General features: G+C 38.6%; 3 protein-coding genes across 8 annotated transcripts in view; 1 reads left to right on the forward strand and 2 right to left on the reverse strand.

The window, feature by feature from the left end:
• LOC125878906 (septin-9-like) overlaps positions 1–18,517 on the forward strand; it is a 116,860-nt gene that overhangs the window by 54,422 nt on the left and 43,921 nt on the right. The window lies entirely within an intron of this gene.
• LOC125878910 (uncharacterized) lies at positions 8,506–14,260 on the reverse strand. Of its 3 annotated transcripts, XM_049560394.1 has the most exons (4): positions 14,008–14,260; positions 9,854–10,076; positions 9,531–9,558; positions 8,506–9,396 (listed from the first exon to the last, which is right to left on the reverse strand). In XM_049560394.1, the coding sequence occupies exons 2-4, from the start codon at positions 9,909–9,911 to the stop codon at positions 8,571–8,573; spliced, it is 912 nt and encodes a 303-aa protein (XP_049416351.1). In that variant the 5' UTR covers positions 9,912–10,076; positions 14,008–14,260; the 3' UTR covers positions 8,506–8,570. The 3 variants fall into 3 exon arrangements, with proteins under 3 accessions (XP_049416351.1, XP_049416353.1, XP_049416352.1); XM_049560396.1 differs by lacking the exon at positions 9,531–9,558; XM_049560395.1 differs by lacking the exons at positions 8,506–9,396; positions 9,531–9,558; positions 9,854–10,076 and adding an exon at positions 11,620–13,445.
• LOC125878908 (uncharacterized) lies at positions 15,398–17,996 on the reverse strand. The gene is made up of 2 exons (XM_049560391.1): positions 17,913–17,996; positions 15,398–16,855 (listed from the first exon to the last, which is right to left on the reverse strand). The coding sequence occupies exon 2, from the start codon at positions 16,852–16,854 to the stop codon at positions 15,796–15,798; it is 1,059 nt and encodes a 352-aa protein (XP_049416348.1). The 5' UTR covers position 16,855; positions 17,913–17,996; the 3' UTR covers positions 15,398–15,795.

Consider the following 18,517-nt stretch of genomic DNA (forward strand, 5'->3'; position numbering starts at 1 on the left):
CAAACACACACAGAGAATTGTGCATCACATTTAAATATATTTCTATCACCCACATACCCTACATTTCTCCTTTTTCTATAACCATAGTGTAGTCACATCCATATTTTGAACACTTTCACATTCATGTTAAATTAAACTTTGAACAGTATTAAGTAAAATATACATTTAAACCGTTACTGACTTTGCATTTATTTGGGATTTCTGCACTTTTTTACCACCTAGAAGGCAGTTGTGAAGTAACAATATCAAGCGTGAGTCTCTGTGAGCTTGTCAGTCTGGACTAACTGAATGTAGGTCAGGGAGGGCGATGATGAGAATCCCAGGGCTGCTTCCGGGACAGCACTTAAAAAAAGAACTCATGCAGACAAGCGACTGAATAGCCCAGCTCACTTGAACTTGAATCAGTCGGTGGTTAAAATCACTGTATATTCAGATTGCCTGAGATAGACACTTGTAGCGTACAGTTCTTCTGTGTGTGTAATGTAAGAATGTAAATGAATGCAAAATCTATCCAGAGTCTAAGCAGTCCAGAGGTGGCAGGGTTTATCTATCCAGCATGTTTGTCTGGACTCTAGTGTCAAGACGTGGTTAGATTACCTCTGACCTAACTACCATGACATTTAGTATGGATACTCCTTTTTCCAAGTAAGTGATTCCTGACACCTTTGGTCAACCCCTACACCTTTTAGCTCTGAAGCAACACCATTGTGCATGGCAAAAACTGGAATCTAATACCTGGATTTCCATGAAATATGCTGTGGATGTTCCTCATCTAATATCTGAGGTTACCCCATGACCTTTCTTTTAGCACCACCCTCAGGACAAACTCGGCATTATTATCTGAATTACTGGCACAACTGTCAGTATGTTTATTTCATCTGTTTCTTTGTTACTGTGGGGTGTAATGAACTGCAGTCTCCAGGGGCCATTAACAGGCTTCTGAGCTTTTCTTGTTTTAATTTTTGGTTTAGTAGAACTGCGTGTGCAGGGCTGGGAGTTATGAAGTGTAAGTTATGTTACAGTTTCAGTGGCTTGCTTTATCGTTTTCATTGTGTTGATTCACAAGTAGGCTTCAGTTGAGTTTGAGCGTAGGACTGGTTCTTGTTATGGTGGGAAAATGTGTGTGCATTTTATTTGCTGCTGGTTTGTATTTGGTGGCTTCAAAATACGCGCTTTTCTTGCAGATTGTTTGAGCTGTTTTCCTCCCTAAGTCTTATCCTGTTTGAATTTCTCATCTTATGTGTGTGCGTGTGTGTGTTTAGTGCCGTTATCTGGAGACAGCTGTGCTCATGGGTTGCTCTCACTGGTTGAGTAGTATCCAGGCGTGGGCGGCTGGGAGGTGATACATTCCAAATCTGGAGGTCATAAAACATTCAACATAAAAATAGAAAGCCTCCAATTTCCACTTTTTATGCCGTGTGTTGCCTGTCTGTGTCTCCCTCTATTCACTGTGCTTCCTTTGCAGACAGCTAGGGATTTAATTTTATTTCTGCCTCTTGCTGAGGGTATTTCCTTCCTATAGTTTCTGAGGTACCACAGCATCGGTGAATCAGTCAGCAAATATGCATGCTTATAATATCTGAAGTGTGGCCTTGTGTCAGTAGAAGGGGAAATAAGCAAGGAAAAGTGAGAGGATTACATCTCAATTTCTGCCACATTTGGCTCAGATTACCACCTTCCTGCTCAGCCGTGCATGTGGAGGGAGTGAGGCGGTGCTAGAACGAAGCTTGGAAAGAAATGCGGAGCAGATAGGAGGTGGCGAGAGAAAGAGAGAGGGCGGGAAAGATGTAGGTTCAGTTGGCAAAAGGGAAGAGGGAGGAAAAAACGGAGAAAGACGCAAAGCGTGAGAGAAAGAGAGTGTGATTTCTTGTAAAGTCTGTCAGCAGGGAGAAAACAAAATGAGAGAAGCACGCTTCAACCTCCAGTCATCTTGGAGTGAAACTGAAGTGACAGACCACACTGCTTTGACGACATGCCCAAAACTGCAATTTACTTTCCATTTCCTCAACAAGTACACAGCACACATTCAGGCAAATTATTTTTTAAGTGTTTATTTTAACATAAATATTTTGTATTTTTTAGGACAGAAAACTTTTTATGTCTCTTGTTTACTTATGCTGCCTGTCTCAGCACTGTATCCGGAGGGACACTGGCGGTGTGTTTTTGTGAGTCCTATTTGGCCCTTAAGACTGTTACCTGATGGCAACCTACCTAGCTTGCTGCCTCTGGGCTCCTAGTGCGTGTGTTCCTGCTCGTGTGCACACATGGCTTCAATGTATACACTCATCCTGACACAAATGACAAGCTTAAGAATGTCTCGCCCAGGGGAGAGTGAATGATGAACATGCTGAGAAGTGATAAGCTGGTTGTTTTTGTAAAAGGTGCTGTAATGACATGCTCTGTTTCCTGTGATTTGTCAGCTATAATGATGAGCAGCTGTATCCAGTCTAGTTGTGCTGCAACAGGATGTGATCTCGTGTTTACAGACACGCATGAATTCACCCTGTACACTGCTCATATTAGTTTTTTGTCTCATGCTCAGATACATATTACAGACCATGTAGCATTATGCTAATTCCACCATTTACATCTTAAGCATCAAGACCCTGGAGCAAATTATTGAACTGAACTTCTTGCTATATATGTCACTTCCTGTAGCCAGCACACCAATGCAGCCTTTTGTCATGTTTTGCTTCAGGTCAGTGTCAGACTGAACATTGAAATAAACAGCTTCACGTGACCAAATACAGTCTGTGTAAGCCACAACACACACAATGTTTAAAATAGTGGATTTACACACAATCATTGATTCTTCTATCAAATCTCTTTATCCATCTTTTTCCCGAGGGCACTACTGTTGAAATGATTATTGCACAACTTCCTGTGAGATAGCAGAAGTAGCAGTAAGCTAGTTAGTCCCATAGACTGTCTGTGGTTAGTCCCAGTGGCTACTCTTGGTGGCTGGTTCTTTTTGAAAGTAATCTGCCTTCAGTTTAGTAAATACTGATTTATTTTTTAACAATTATTTAACTAATGTTGACTTAGCATTTTCTAAAGTGTCTTTGTGGAGCTCTGGCACCTGTTGTGCTGTCTGTGTCTGTAACGACTAACAACCAGTCTAAGCTAAATTTTTGTCGTAGCAGCTGTGTTGAACATGTGACCAGAGGGGTGTTCCAGGTAGGAGGTTCAACAAACTCTGAGTCTAACCCTGAACTCTGAGTTGATTTACCCTGATATGGGAAACTCTGAGACAATGAGACAAACCGACAATAAAAAGCCATCATCAATGGAGCTCCGACTCCATGATTCACCATGGCAACAGGTAAATAAAAGACAGCGTCTCAATTTTAATCCAGTAGATGTAGAGATATTAATGCATGTGTAGCAGACGGTGCACGTTTATCTTTAAAAGAAGAGCCTGAGTCAGAGCGAGGAAAGTGTAAATAAGTTAACCATAAAGTTAATCAAAAAGTTTTATTCAGTGTTGTCTGTTTATTCATCATTTATCAGACTTACATTTCCTTAATGAAGAGGAAGTGATGGAATCTGACTGTGTATCAGGCTGTAGATACATTACATTATATTAATAATATATAATAATATATTTGTTCAGATTTAATCTGATGGGGAAAAACACAGGAGGCAGCAACTGAAAAATAGGAAGATTTAAAACATATAGGCTAGGCTATAGATCAAAGACATAAAGACATGACCGTAAACTCACAGTCTGACCCAGTAATAATATGTTTGGTGATTTGCACCTGAAAAGACGTTGAGGTTAAAATACAGTAGATTTTAAAATGTTGCACATCTATTTGTATCTTGACTCAACAGCATTCAGTGACTTAATTTCAGCTACAAATGTAGTAAATTTAAAGACAGTGAAATGCTGCACCATTGCTCACTCAGAAATATTAACATATAATCCCCAATATTAGGCTGTAGGAATTATGTTCCATCAGTGCGACCAATGACATCAGTGACAGAGATCATTAGTCACTGATACTACGTGTCTAAAGCTTCATACCGATTTTTAAAATTTAAATAATTAGACCTACACATTATGTGCAATAAACATTTGGGAGCTGCTCTAACAGACTGACAGTCTGATCCTTGTGCACAGTGTTATAAAAAATAATAAATATAAAAAGGACAGAGGTTTGATTTTGAGCTGAGGATGAATTCTTGCTGTGTAATATTTGAATGTAAAGACAAAAACCAATGTCCAAAGAAATGATTGATGTGCATAAATTCAGTAACTTAAGACAGTCCTGAGTAACAAACTAATATCCAGCAGGATTTAGACTGTGACAGACGGTAAATCTCCGCTAATTAATGCGCTTCGATACAAGCTTTGACACAGACTGAATGAATGAGGAAATGAAACAGCGTGTAAGAGGGAGGAGACAGAGAAAAACTCAGGGTTTATTGAAGAAAACCTGTCAGCGAGCAGGTTAGGTTCACAGAGTCTGTTACCATGGTGATTGACTCAGAGTTTCAGTTACCTCTCTTTCTGGAACGGACAACTCAGAGTTTCCCTCATCTCAGGGTTAACTTACTCTGAGTTTTCACATAACCCGCTTTCTGGAATACCCCCCAGAACAAAAAGGGATTGTTTCTGTTGACAAAGGTACCATTGATATGAGAAACAAAACCACAAGAGTTAAATGTTTGCCGAACGTGTTAGTATCTCTTAATAAGTCATCAGAAATCAGAAATCATCTTTAGAAGGAGCAAATGTTTACCTTAAGCTGGCTCGGGCCATGTTAAAGTTAACAATATTTTAATGGAGCAAGGCAAGCTAATTGCTGGCAAGCTCAGTTGAAAAGGGAAGAAAAAAAACCAATGATGATCACATAATCCCGTTTGAGCTATAACAGGTGGTGTGCTCCATGTTTTATTTCCCACTTGCTCTTGGAAAGAAGTATAGAATACTGTAAACTAATTGTTAACACTGGAAATCACCGGTTTCGGTGTAACGTTGGAAGTTGCACACATAACTCACGCAAGGTATCATGGGGCGAGGAATAAAGTGGCTGTCTTAGGACTGTTTTATTTGTTGAACAAGGCCAGCATGCATATTACACCAGTTACTGTATGAAATGGTTTCACAGAAGTGTTAAGTATTAAAAGTGCATAAAAACGCTGTTTATAGTTGACTCCGGTTCACTTTTGTTTAATAGGCAGTTAGCTAGCCAAAATTCTGCCATGGTACTTGGTGCCTGAGCTCATTTCTATGCATTGATTTCAATATTCTTGTCATTAATAATAAGATGGTTGCACTGGAAAAGTGTTGCCTTGATTGTGCCTGGTGTGTGTGTTTGTGTGCGTGGGGCCACACACAGCACTTACAAGACCAGGATGTCAACAGAATCCATTCCCATGCCGTACACCCACTCGCTCCCATTACTGACACTGACCTCTGTGTGATCTCAGGAAGTAATTTAAGTAATTCCCTCTGTTTTACTGGTCCTAAAAATGGTGTAAAGCTCCTTAGAAGTTACTCAGATTTATACACCACTGGGTATTAAATTCAGCAACTGCCCGGGCCACAATATGAAGAAGGGAGTTGATCAAGAGAAGAAGCAGAGCAATTCAGCTTAATACAATATGCTCTGTTTAGTGCCTTGTTGTAGCTTGTGGACTGTGAGGTTTTATAACAATTCATTGTTCATTGTTGAGCTGTAAAGTCATGCATTGTGAATTGGCCAAAAGTATAGATAATATTATTTTATTATAATCTCTGCTCTAATATTTGAGTGCAGCAGTATATGGTGTGGTGTTGTGTGTGGAATAATGTATAAAGAGGAATTTATTTCATGTCATGCAGTCAAAATGTTAATTAACAACATTTTTAATAATAGATTAATTGCAGATTTTGTCTTAAGTAAGCACAAATGCACAACAAATGGTCTGTATGGTCTGCTGAATTGATTAAAACAATTCATTAACACAAAGCAACCTATTTTGTGACAGGAATAAGATGTTTCCTCCAGACCACCATTCATCCTCCTACTGATACCTTGAAATCAGACAAAACATGTAGGCGAAATAGTAGGAATAGATGATTGGACGTGTCAGCTTTTAGGCTTCCTTTTTCTCTAACAAACAACAGCGCCTGTTTGTCATTAGCAGTTGGCTCTGGACTCCCATCGCTCTTGAGAGGAACCTTTGACTAGTCATTTCTTAAAGCTGAGTCTGCAGCAGTTTTTAATGACTCATTATCTTATGATCTGTTGGGTCTCGCGCTGGCCTGCTGAGTGCTATCCTAGTTTCACCACATTAAAAAAAGTATTCATCTCTCTCACAGAAACATAAAGGTCTTTTGATAGGCCTGCCTGTGACTTGGCAAGAAACAAGGACGTGTGCATGTCACAAGGGATGGAAATGGTTTTGTTGATAAATAGTTTATCTGTGTGTGTGTGCGTGTGTGTGCGTGTGTGTGTGTGTGTGTGTGTGTGCGTGTGTGTGCGTGTGTGTGCGTGCGTGTGTGTGTGTGTGTGTGTGTGTGTGTGTGTGTGTGCGTGCCGTCTTCATATTTCTGCAGAACTCACTCGCACAGTTTCCTTGGACGTCAAATAAAAACACCAACATGAGTCTAACTCAGGGTTTATCCTGACTCAGAATGAGGTGGAGGTGGTACCATCCTGATCATATGCACACGCATGTGTACCATGCCATCACTTTTTACAAGCAATGTATTTTAAGACTTCTGATACTGATTTATAATTAAATGACTGAAAATAAATTTTGGCTGAATTTGTTACAAGGATAGTCATTGGTGTCCATGATGTGAATTCCTGGATATTAGTGTTCATCTGCAATTTTCTGCGGTGGTCCCAGTAGTATTTGTATTTTACTGAAGTAGCTTATCATACCGTATGTCCTGGATAAGCTATGGTTAAGACTGGGAACATGACCACAAATACTGAATATCTTGTAAAACAATTTGGTTCTGCTGGCAAAATATTATCTACACAAATGAAGATCCCCTCCTGTTCTTGAAGCATTTAAAAAATAATTTAAACAAATAACTGTATATTAAGTAATCCTCTTTCACAATTTTACAAGAAACTTTTATGAGACACTATATTTTTTTATATTGTTTTATATAATGGATTTTGATGATTCATAAGTATATGTGTCAGTCATGTTATCATGTACTGTAATGAACTAATATCATGTTTTACAGATGTCTGAATGTTTGTACTGATTAGACATTGGGTCTGCACTGTTACTATACTGGCGTATGCCTGTGGCTCACCGAGTAGGCGGAGTCTGCACACCACTTTGACAGTTTCTGTAACCGTCAGATTCGCAGGATCCACTACTTAATATCAGCGGCAGAGCGGTGGTAACGACATGACAACCACATGGCCCATACAAACACAAACAAGTCAACGGAGATTGATTAAACATAGAACTGATGAATGTCAGATTCCGTCACAATCCTGCTGTGAACATCACTGTTCATGTTGTCTCTGAGGAAAGCTACCATGTCTTTTGTCCTATTGGCTTACATTGTTGTTTGTTTTGTCAGCAGGTTTGGTGACGCAGACTTACAGATTACACTCCACTAAAACAGCCATCCCGGCCCTCGCCATAACGTGTTAAGCCGTGAACTGTACTGACTATGATCGTGCCACCAAATGGGCGTAATGCTGTAGTTACAAATGAGAAAAATCCACCAAATGCAACACCTATTAGAAAATTGTGTTTTCCATTGTGACACACGTCAGAGTTTTTATCGAGAGCTGGAGGTGGGACAAAACTTAACAGAGGCGGCATCCTCCTAATTCTCTATGCAGGAAAAACTGGTTATAGTTTATTAAACACATTTTTTGACATTACAGAAAGAAGGGGAAACCATACAGGAAATACACTCCTTTGATAAAATCTTCACTTATAATGTTTTAAAAGTGTGTTTTCAGTTATAAACGGACAATAGAGTCTTTCCCTCATCTATTTTTATTTTTCAGTCAGAACAATTTACATAACCATACCATAGCGGTGCATTTTATATACGTAAGGTAAAACAGGTAAAATTGTTTTTTAAAGCATATACCTGAATGGAGCTCAAAGTCAAAAAGTTTGCAGATTTTCAGTCCAAGCAAATACTGCATCATCTTAAATAACTGATAACCTCCTCATCTCTTGGTGAGGAAGATGTGCTGATCACTGAGTCTAGCCTGAAGTAAAGTTGAGTGACTGAAACCCTGCAGACTCGCAGCCGTTCATAACACACAGTTTGAGATGTGTGATTTAAAGCATCACAAGCACGTTGTACCAAGCCTAGTATCTTGATTTTAACTGAACACCATTCAGACAAAAAGCAAATATAGTGCACAATAAAATTTAACATGGGTATAAAACAGTGCATACAACACAACAAAACAACAGAGCAACCCCTGACCTCAGGGGTAAGGAGGTGTCACAGCTGCCTGATCACTTGTTTTCAGTTGGCTTATGAGTCCTGCTGGCTTCGTGGTCCTTATTGTCCTTGAGAAGTATTACCATCTCACCTTGGTTTTGATAATAACTATCTAGTACTCTCTGTCATTTCTTTTCATCTACTTCCCAGGTTGACTCAAAAATGCCACAACAAAGATAAATAAAAGCAATAAAAGAATCAAAATCAAATCATTATTCTGGTTATTTGATTTGTAGCTGTGTTTGGTCCAGGAGCTTTTTTGGTTCCAGGAGTACCTTGTTTGGATGACGATAAAACACAGCAGTCCAAGGCCAACAAGGTCACCCCATGTGTTTCTGATCTGGTAATCATCAGCGTTACTCCCATAGCGGTTTCTGAGACGCAACAGTTGCTGTTGGTTTTGTCCCACAGAAAACTCTCTGATTTGTCTCAAGAGGTTAGTGGTGATCTGGTAGGTGTGTTCTGGATCATATGTCCTCTGATTTTCATGATGCTGTGTGATATACACTTGGTCTATCCTTGGCAAAGCTCCCCCTCCTGCGTTCTGCTCCCTGACACGAATGATGATCCTGTCCATGTTTCTTCCCATGTACTCCCTTTGGGGACGAACGACATAGGATGGAAGTTCAACAGGCGTTTCCTGATGGATATTGCCTACAGTGTAGTACTTGTATCTGCTTCCCTGAGGCAGTGGGTCCAGCATCCTCTCAAAGTTGCCATAATGATGTGACCCGTAATCTCCTCTGTTTGGGTCAAAGGTCAGCTGTATGTCATCATTAACGTCAATGTCAACTATGTTGGCAAACCAGTAGAGCAGCACAAGACTGTGTTTGGGTACATCTCGGCCAAAGTTGATTCTCTTCAAATCATCAATTGAATTGAGTCTTTCTACAGCTGTCACAGAAGACAGGGCAAAGAACAGAGCTACACAGCAACCAGTGACTCTTCCTGACATCTTCATCATCCTGTGTAGATATATGAAATGTTATTTCTCAGATTTTCCATCCTTACTGTACATTCTTAATCCATGTATCTGTAACTAGTGATGTATCATGTGATTACTTTCATGATTTGATAGATATATGTTAAATTATCTGACCTTATTTTGATGAAGCTCACTGTAACACCTAAAGGCAAGAATAACAATCAGGTCTCTCTCTCTAAAAACAATAGCAACAGTAAAACAGACTTTGCTTGTCCTCCTGCTCATACAGAGCAGTAAGAGTTAGAGCCACAGTCCTCATTCTGTGCAAACATGTTTTCTGAAGTTCATTTGAGGTTAATATGAGGCTTCAGCATCCTGAGTTCATCAAATCAAGTGTATATCCTCACAAGGAAGACTTGATTCAAAATGCTTCACCAATCATATGGAATAGTGTCATGGTAAATCAAAAACTAGTGTTTAAAAAAATAAGAGCTCACCTGCGTTGGTCTGCTGCTGCTGTCGGGGATCTGATCTCTGTGTTGTTTGTGAGAGCATGCACAACTCCTTTGAGGTTACTGTTTCGCTGTAAACGAAACTGACAACAAAGCAAAGCTGGAGGGAACAGGAAGTTTCATGATACAGCCTTTTGGTTTACACCTCCTGTATTCAAGAGAAGTGCTACTCCCTTCCGTGTTCTGTTGGAGTTTACCAGTCATGTGCCTGTAGGAATGCAAAAGAAAATGATAAGGAATAATTCCACAAATAGAGGAGTCATTCTGTGGCCATTGACAGTGAGTGTGTCCTTTGGACTGCAGGGGGAGAATCAAGAAGATTTCTAATAGTGCCTGGTTTATTATTAGCCACTATATACATATCACAGATCAACTTCAAATCACAGTGCATGCATGTTTTATAGGGTGCATTTGTATGATTTGTTACTTTTCTTAATTCATATTTTCATTGTAGAGTTATTGATTCCATGGAAGGCCATTGTTCAGTATTTACTCTCATCCTATATTTACCATGACTGTCATCTGTAATACTATAGTGACCTACACCAGCACATATCTGTGTCACGGCTGTTGATCAAACTTTAGGGATCATTGCCTGAAAGCAGAGTGAAATATTTGCGGCTATGATATTGCTCTCTTTAAAGAGATACTGGCAAAAAATGTGGTGAATTTGGCATTTTGCTTTTATTGGACTGCGTGGTAGAGTGCCAGAAATTCTGGGTTGAGAGACAAGGATGACCTTCAACAAAACATCCCCAGCTAGATTCAAACCAAGTACATATTTTGCTGCAAAACAGTTTTAACTTCTTTGTTAGACAATTTAGATTATTACTTTATTATTAAAAGCGATTTTGCTCAAGAAACAAACCAAATTCCACTTCAAAGTATGATTCGAGATAATAAGCTATACAAGGAACTAGAATTTAATATGGATTCAGTAATAGTACAAATTAGATCTGCAATTTAAAGTATTGAAAAACTGTAAAAGTCAAAATGAGGCAAATGTATCAAGATAGGTAGCCAATGGTAGAAATTTTAAACCTCCAAAATACATTTAAGGATTTAAACAATGGGAAGGACAGGGGGCTGGAGAGGAAAATAACAGTATTTTTGGAAATGGTATGTAAAGAGTTAAAGCACATACTAGGATTAGAGGTTCCTAGCAGTTGTTTGGTGCTTTTTCCGTGTGCATTTTAGTGATGGATATTTGATCAGAAAGTTATCAGTAGGAACTGGGGTAAAGAAACACCATCAATGAAGGACCAATAGCCAACAATTGTGGAAGACGTCTTTTTAATAGAGAAACTGACACACAGGAATGAAACCCTGAAGGCTCTCAGCTCACATGGTTTGAGATGTGTGATTTAAAGCATATGGCCAATCCTATATCTCAATCTTAACCAAACACCATTTATAAAAAAAGATAATACAGTATTCAATAAAATTAAACCTGGACACAAAACAAAGAATACAAGAAAAAAAAAACTCTTCGCTGTTGTTTGGGCTAGTGAGGTTTTGTAAGTCTCCCAGTATTTAGATTTTATGAAAGTGACTCTCTCTCTGCCACCTCCCCTCAAACTCCTCCCCTCCACACCAAAACAATGACAGAGAATTCAAACTGAAAACCACTGAGTGAAAAAGACTGACATGAAGAAAAAGTCAGAACATCATCATTGAAAAAAACCCCCATCAGATTGGAAAAAAAATAAAGTAAGACAATAGGATGGTAAGTGAACTGTAAGAACAAGCGTGTTAGATTCAGTCTTTATTGGAAGTTCAGCTTGTATTTAATGTCTGTTTTATTTTACAGTGGGAACTTTTTTTTTTAATGCAAATACAACCTTTTCAACTAAGTGTTTCAATTTCAGTGTTTTCTTTTTTCAGTTCAGGTTTTGTTTCAAAGGAACTTTTATTTTCAATGCAAAAAATGTACCATAACCATCCTGGCTTCATACATAACTGTCTGATTCACTGTTACCAATCGCTTTATGAGTTCTGTTGGCTTTGTGGTCCTCTTCATCCTTTTTTTTTTTTTTTTCTTTTTTAAAAACTTTGTTTATTGCTTTTTATATTTAACATACAACTGTATCATTAGAGCAGGTAAAAAAAAGTAAAAAGGTGTACATTCCCTTTGTACAAAGACATAAACAGTGATAATCAACATACAGCTTAACAACCAAAACAACTTAGAAAGACTAAGAAAATTGAAACAAGACATTCATATATGAAACATTAAAAGGGGAAAAATGAAACACAAACACACACAAAGCATCTGTGAACTAATAGTAAACTAATCAGTACAGCAGCATATCACCAAAGCCACAACAAACACTATAACAAAACCCCTTTAAACCACAAAAGTTGCTTCAATCAGGAATAAGTAGGAGATGAATCCTCTTAATGAACTTCAAGAACGGACCCCATATTTTTACAAATATATTGGACGAACCACACAATTAAACGATTTTTTCATTATCTAAGAAAAATAAAGGATGTCTCTTATCCAGTGGGTATGAGACAGAGATATTACATATTGGTCCATATTACTCTTTTAGCCAACAGGGTAACAGAAGCTATAACGTCTTTTTTTGGATTCTTATCATCCTTAAAAAGTGCGATCATCACACCTTGGTTTAGACATTAATAAAGACCATTGCTCTCCCTTATTTCTTAGAATCTGCTTGGAATGAACAAAAAAAATATTACTAAAACCAAAATGGTTATAAAAAGGCAGCAGTGCACACAAGCATCATCACACCAATCATTTTGTCTGTTTTCCGGTCTGTTGTTGGTTTCTGGTCTGTTTGTGGTTTCTGGTCTGTAGTCGTTTTTTGGTCTGTAGTTGTGTTGGTTAATGGAGTGCTTTTCTTGGATCACAATAAACAGTAGCAGTCCAAGGCAAGCAAGTTCATCCCATATGTTTCTGATGTGCCTTAACAGGACATCATCAGCGTTACTTCCATAGCGGTTTCTAAGACGTGACAGTTGCTGTTGGTTTTGTCCCACAGAAAACTCTCTGATCTGTCTCAAGAGGTTAGTAGTGATCCTGTAGGTATGAGCTGGATCATAAGGTGTACCCTGGTATTCAGAAGTGTCGTAATGCTGTGTGATATACACTTGGTCTATCCTTTGCAAACCTTGCCGTCCTGTGTTCTGCTCTCTGACACGAATGATGATCCTGTCTCTGTTTGTTCCCACGTACTCTGGTGGGGGATTGACAACGTAAGATGGAAGTTCCATGGACGTTTCTTGATTGAGATTTCCAACAGCGTAGTACTGGTATCTGATATGTCCCCGAGGCAGTGGGTCCAACAGCCCCTCGTAGTTGCCATAATGATGTGCACCATAATCACCACTGTTTGGGTCAAAGGTCAGCCATATTATATTGTTATTATCGATGTCAATTGTGTTGGCAAACCAGTGGAGCAGCAAAAGACTGTGCTCGGGCACAGATTGGCCAAAGTCGATTTTCTTCAAATCATCGATTGATTGAAGTATTCGTACAGCTGACACAGAGGTCAGGGCAAAGAGAAGAACTATGCAGCAACTGGTGACTCTTCTTGACATCTTCATCATCCTGTATAGATAATTTAAAAGTTATTGCTTGCATCACTCATTCATATTTTATATTCTTGAATGTATTTTCAACTAGAGATGCATCTAATATACATCTAAGTGATGAAATAAAGGATAGTGTGACAATTAAAAGTCAGGCAGCCATATGAACATTGAAACCAGTTTGTTGTTATTAAAAATGCCTGTTGCGGTCAATTTTGACATCCATTATTGGCTACCTAACCGGTGAATTTATAAGGAGAGAAAAAATGTGAAAATACAAGAGTCTGATGACCGATTGATTGTCCGATTGACTCAATGAGCTTTAGCGCCGCATTTCAAAGCACTACCCATTTCTGGGTGGTGTAATTCTAATGTTTTGTTTTATTAATGTCTTGCCTTTTAATGTTTTTCTTTTTCTATTGGCTTTGCTCAAAGAGCTATCAGTGATAACAAAGCTTAATGCTTAAGGGGAGCGAGCATTCACAAAGAAGGCTAGAGTTAAATGCCTCACCAGTAGTGTGGAATAGTGCCACGGTAAACACCAAAAACAAAACTAATGATAAGAAAATAAGAGAGCTCACCTGTGTTGTGTATGCTGTCGTCGGGTATCTGAGGTCTGTGTTTGTGTGAGAGAATGCACAGCTCCTTTTTAAGTTTTGGTTTCACTGAAATGAAACTGACAACGAAGCGTTGCTGGTGGTTACAGGAAGTTTCATAATACAGCTGTTTGGATTGCCTTCTGTATTCAAGAAAAGAAAAGTTGTACTCCCTTTCAGTGCTTTCTTAAGGTTTACCAGCCATGTGTCTGTAGAAATGCGAAGACCTCACTACTTTTATCTGCAGGTTTTAGAGGAATGATTCTGTAGAGAGGGGAGTTATTCTGTGAGTCATCTGGGAATGTTATGGGCAGGTTTAGGATGATAACTTGCCGGAGCAGGTCCAAGTTTAACAGGGAGTGTGTCCTCTGGACTGCAGAGTGAGGAACTAGTAGATTAGTGGCTTATTATTAGCCATTATTATTTTATCACAGATCCATTTCAAATTGCATTACATAAATGTATCTTAGGCTAAATTTTTGTATGTTTTGCTACTTTCCTTATTTCAAATTTTCATTTTTGTGTAATTGTAGTTTCCATTGAAGGTCACAGTTCACTGTTTACTCTTATCTTATACCATAATTGCCATCTTAACCAGTAAGGTGACCTACTCCAGAGCACATGTGGCACAAGTCTTGATAACCAAATTTAAGGGATCATTGCCTGAAAGTTGAGTGAAATATTGGTAGGTAAACTAATGTTAGATGATTGTTTTTTGTTCTCTTTAATGCCATTGTCAGCCTAAACAAGGTGATGAATTTGGCTTTTTGCCTTATCAGACAGTACGCAGTACAGAGCAATGAAGATGACTTGCAACAAAACATCTCTAGCAGGATTCAAACCAGGTATGCAGTGGTTTTAGACCACTAGGTCATCAGGATGCCACTTTTTAAAAAAAACTTTTTTGCTAAAATTGATTGACATTATTTATCATCCATAAAGGAAGATATTTCTATCCTTTTTTAAAGAGTTTGAATACAAATTCTGGTGCAAAATAGTTTTTGAGACTACCTTTTAAGACATTTAAGATCACTAAATGCCAGTTAATCAATTGGCAAAATAGCAGTTAAAAAACAATGTTGAGCCAATTTGTTCTACAAAGCTGATACCTCCAGATATCTGTTTTATACTAACTGTATCTGGGTCTCTCCTGTAATTGTCTGTAGAACAAGGAAGAGTAAAGTTGTCTTCGTGATTTTACACATATAACTTGTACTCATCCAGTTTTCTTGATCTTAAAATAAAAAAACTGACATGGGACGTCTGACTGATAAAGTATAGTTTAATAAACACAATTTCAACAACACTGTAATAAAATGAAATCAATACAATTCACTCTTATTTTTCGATAATACATTATCAGTGTAGGCTGTCCTTAACAGTCATAGAGCCGTTCACTTATCAGTTTCATTTATCCATGAGAACAATTTACATTCTGTCTCAGACACAGGATCAATCAGCAGGATGTCAATACTATTAGATTATACTTGCTAGAAAGTGACACAGATGAAGCCTGAAGCTTTATGATCTTGCCAGATTAGTGCATTGTAATAAACAGTAAAAGCCATTTTGCCTAGTTCAAATACTTTTGTAATAATGAACAATTTCTGCTTTTATTAACAAAGTGCAATTTAGTAAAGAGAGCTATGAAGCTTCACATGTCCTGAAGACTCTCAGCCTTTCATAGCACAGAGTCTGAAATCTGCCATTTGAAGTGTTTGGCTTTTATCACACGCATGTTAATCCCAAGCCTGTATCTCAATCTTGACTGAACTAAAATAAAGTTTTATTGTCTCTTAGAGAAAAAAATAACGCAATACCCAATAAAATTAAACCTAAGGCTGCGATACATAAAATACAGAACAACCTCCTGATGTTGCACCGGGGTAATGAGATGTATTCACTGCCTGATTCTCTGCTCCAAGTCATGCTGCTGGCATCATGGTCCTCATCATTGTTGAAATCCACTACAACGTCACTTTGGCCTCTAAAATCTCTGGGAATGTTGGTCCATCTCTCTGAAGCACCGTCAACCCAATCATTTCTTCTGTTTTCATGTCTGGGGTAGTTTACCGGTCTGGAGTTGTTTTCGGGTCTGTTATTGCGTTGGTTGAAGGAGTGCTTTTCCTGGATCACAATAAACAGCAGCAGTCCAAGGCAAGCAAGGTCCCCCCATGTTATTCTGATGTCCCTTAACAGGAAATCATCAGCGTTACTTCCATAGCGGTTTCTCAGATGCAAGAGTTGCTGTTGGTTTTGTCCTGCAGAAAAATCTCTGATCTGTCTCAAGAGGTCAGTAGTGATCTGGTAGGTATGAGCTGGATCATAAGGTGTACCCTGATTCTCAGAAGTGTCATAATGCTGTGTGATGTACACTTGGTCTATCCTTGGCAAAGCTCCCCATCCTGTGTTCTGCTCCCTGACACGAATGATGATTCTGTCTCTGTTTCTTCCCATATACTCCCTTTGGGGGTGGACAACATAAGATGGAAGTGGCATGGACGTTTCTTGATTGAGGTTGCCAATAGTATAGTATCTGTATCCATTTCCCCGAGGCAGTGGGTCCAACAGCCCCTCAAAGTTGCCATAATGATGTGAGCCATAATCTCCTCTGTTTAGGTCAAAGGTCAGCTGTATGATATTGTTATTGTTGATATCAACTGTGTTGGCAAACCAGTGGAGCAGCAAAAGACTGTGCTTGGGCACAGCTTTTCCAAAATTGATTTTCTTCAAATCATTGATTGAATTGAGTTTTTCTACAGCTGTCACAGAGGTCAAGGCAAAGAACAGAGCCACACAGCAACTGGTGACTCTTCCTGACATCTTCACCATCCTGTATAGATATTTAAAATATTATTTGTTCCATTATTCATCCATACTGTCTATTCTCAGTCCATATATATATTTGAAATTGGAGATGCATCAAAAATTATTGACACAATGGGCCTCATCTACCAAAATATTACCAAGATTTTTCCAAAATTTGTTCTTAAGAAGGCTCATAGAAAGGTCTACCATAGATTCATATGTGCTTATCTTGCAGAATTGTTTGCACCTGTGTTTTTAAACAGTTGAATACCTTGTCCTCCAAGTTCAAAAATAAAATAATTGCCAAACACTGAGAAGCTGAACACTTGAGGGGGACAGGCTTGCCCTTGCCATCGTCACTCGCTGCAAAGAGATCTACATGGTCCTGGAAGATGTGTTACCTCCCCAGGGCAAGATCTGCAACATGTTGCAGCAGCAGTAAACAGGCCATTATGTACTGCTCGGTGGAAATGGGGCTTTAGAATTAGCCGTTTATGTCTACATATGGAGCGGGTTCTCTTTCACGGAGTCATCCATGTTGTTTCTACAGTAACCTGGAATGGACAAATTAAACACTGGCTCTAGATAGGGCCATTTACTGTTTCATATTTTCGTGTTGACCACCGTAATTCTCCTACATGCTTAGCTCACTGGATAAGTTTCAGTTCAGCAAGCTTACTGCTAGATGCCACTAAATCCCACACAATGGACCTTTAGAAACTGTACTGCTTTGTAAAAAAATAAAGCAGATATTAAAAAACAAAAGGTATCAATGATGAAAATGTTATTGTAATTTAAATCCTATAATATTACACAACTGTAGAACTGAAGAAAACACAGTAACAAATAATTTCGCACAAACATGTCAGCAATGTCCTCTTGAGTATGTGTAGATACTGTTCTTACCTAAGAACAAATTCGAAATTAAAAAAAACAATGCCTGAATCTTTGTGAAAACTGCATGAGTGAGTTTTTAGATTTCTTAAGACTGGTTGGTAAATGAGGCCCATAGAAGAGAAGACACTTTTAAAGAATACTTGAGATACTAAACACAAAAGCAATCAGAAAATAAGAGTCCTCACCTGAGTTAGTCAGCTGCTGTCAGGTATCTGATCTGTATATGTCGATCTGTGTGTGTGAGAGAGAGTCTTAGAGCCTGCGCAGCCCCTGTAAGTTGCCATTATGCTGTAAATGAAAGTGGCAAAACAAGCAGTGCCTGTGTGAGTGGGAGTCTGATTTTACAGCTGATTGGATGAACCTTCCCAATGTAATCAAGAAAAGAAAAGTTGTACATGTTTAGGTGTTTTGTTTGGGTTTACCACTTGTGGCTGTAGAAAAGCAAAAACAATTTTGATGAAGTTTTTAGATGAATGATTCTAGAAATGGAGGAGTCATTCTGCAAGTCATCTGCGATTTTTATGAGCAGGTTTATGATGCAGACTAGCCTGTGCAGGTCCAGGTTTGACAATGAGTGTGTCCTTTGGACTGCAGATTGAGGAACTAGATTAGTATTAGTGCCTGGCTTATTATTAGCCTGCATTCACTTATCACAGATCAATTTCAAAACACAGTTTGTTTCTACTTTTCTTATGTTGAATTTTCATTGTTTTAATTTCCTTTGAAGGTCACTGTTCAGTATTTACTCCTATCTTACATTTACTTCGACTGTTCTCTGAAATAGATAAGT

The sequence above is a fragment of the Epinephelus fuscoguttatus genome, linkage group LG19 (genome assembly GCF_011397635.1).
Source record: "Epinephelus fuscoguttatus linkage group LG19, E.fuscoguttatus.final_Chr_v1".
Classification (NCBI taxonomy): Eukaryota; Metazoa; Chordata; class Actinopteri; order Perciformes; family Serranidae; genus Epinephelus; species Epinephelus fuscoguttatus.

What these genes read in the sequence shown, in the direction of transcription:
- LOC125878910 (XM_049560394.1), bottom strand. Translation starts at nt 9,911, where the DNA reads ATGCTCTCACAAACAACACAGAGATCAGATCCCCGACAGCAGCAGCAG. An exon ending in GCAGCAGCAGACCAACGCAG is followed by an intron (nt 9,559 to 9,853) that starts GTGAGCTCTTAT and finishes TCTTGCCTTTAG; the next exon opens with GTGTTACAGTGAGCTTCATC. An exon ending in GTGAGCTTCATCAAAATAAG is followed by an intron (nt 9,397 to 9,530) that starts GTCAGATAATTT and finishes ATATCTACACAG; the next exon opens with GATGATGAAGATGTCAGGAA.
- LOC125878908 (XM_049560391.1), bottom strand. Translation starts at nt 16,854, where the DNA reads ATGGTGAAGATGTCAGGAAGAGTCACCAGTTGCTGTGTGGCTCTGTTC.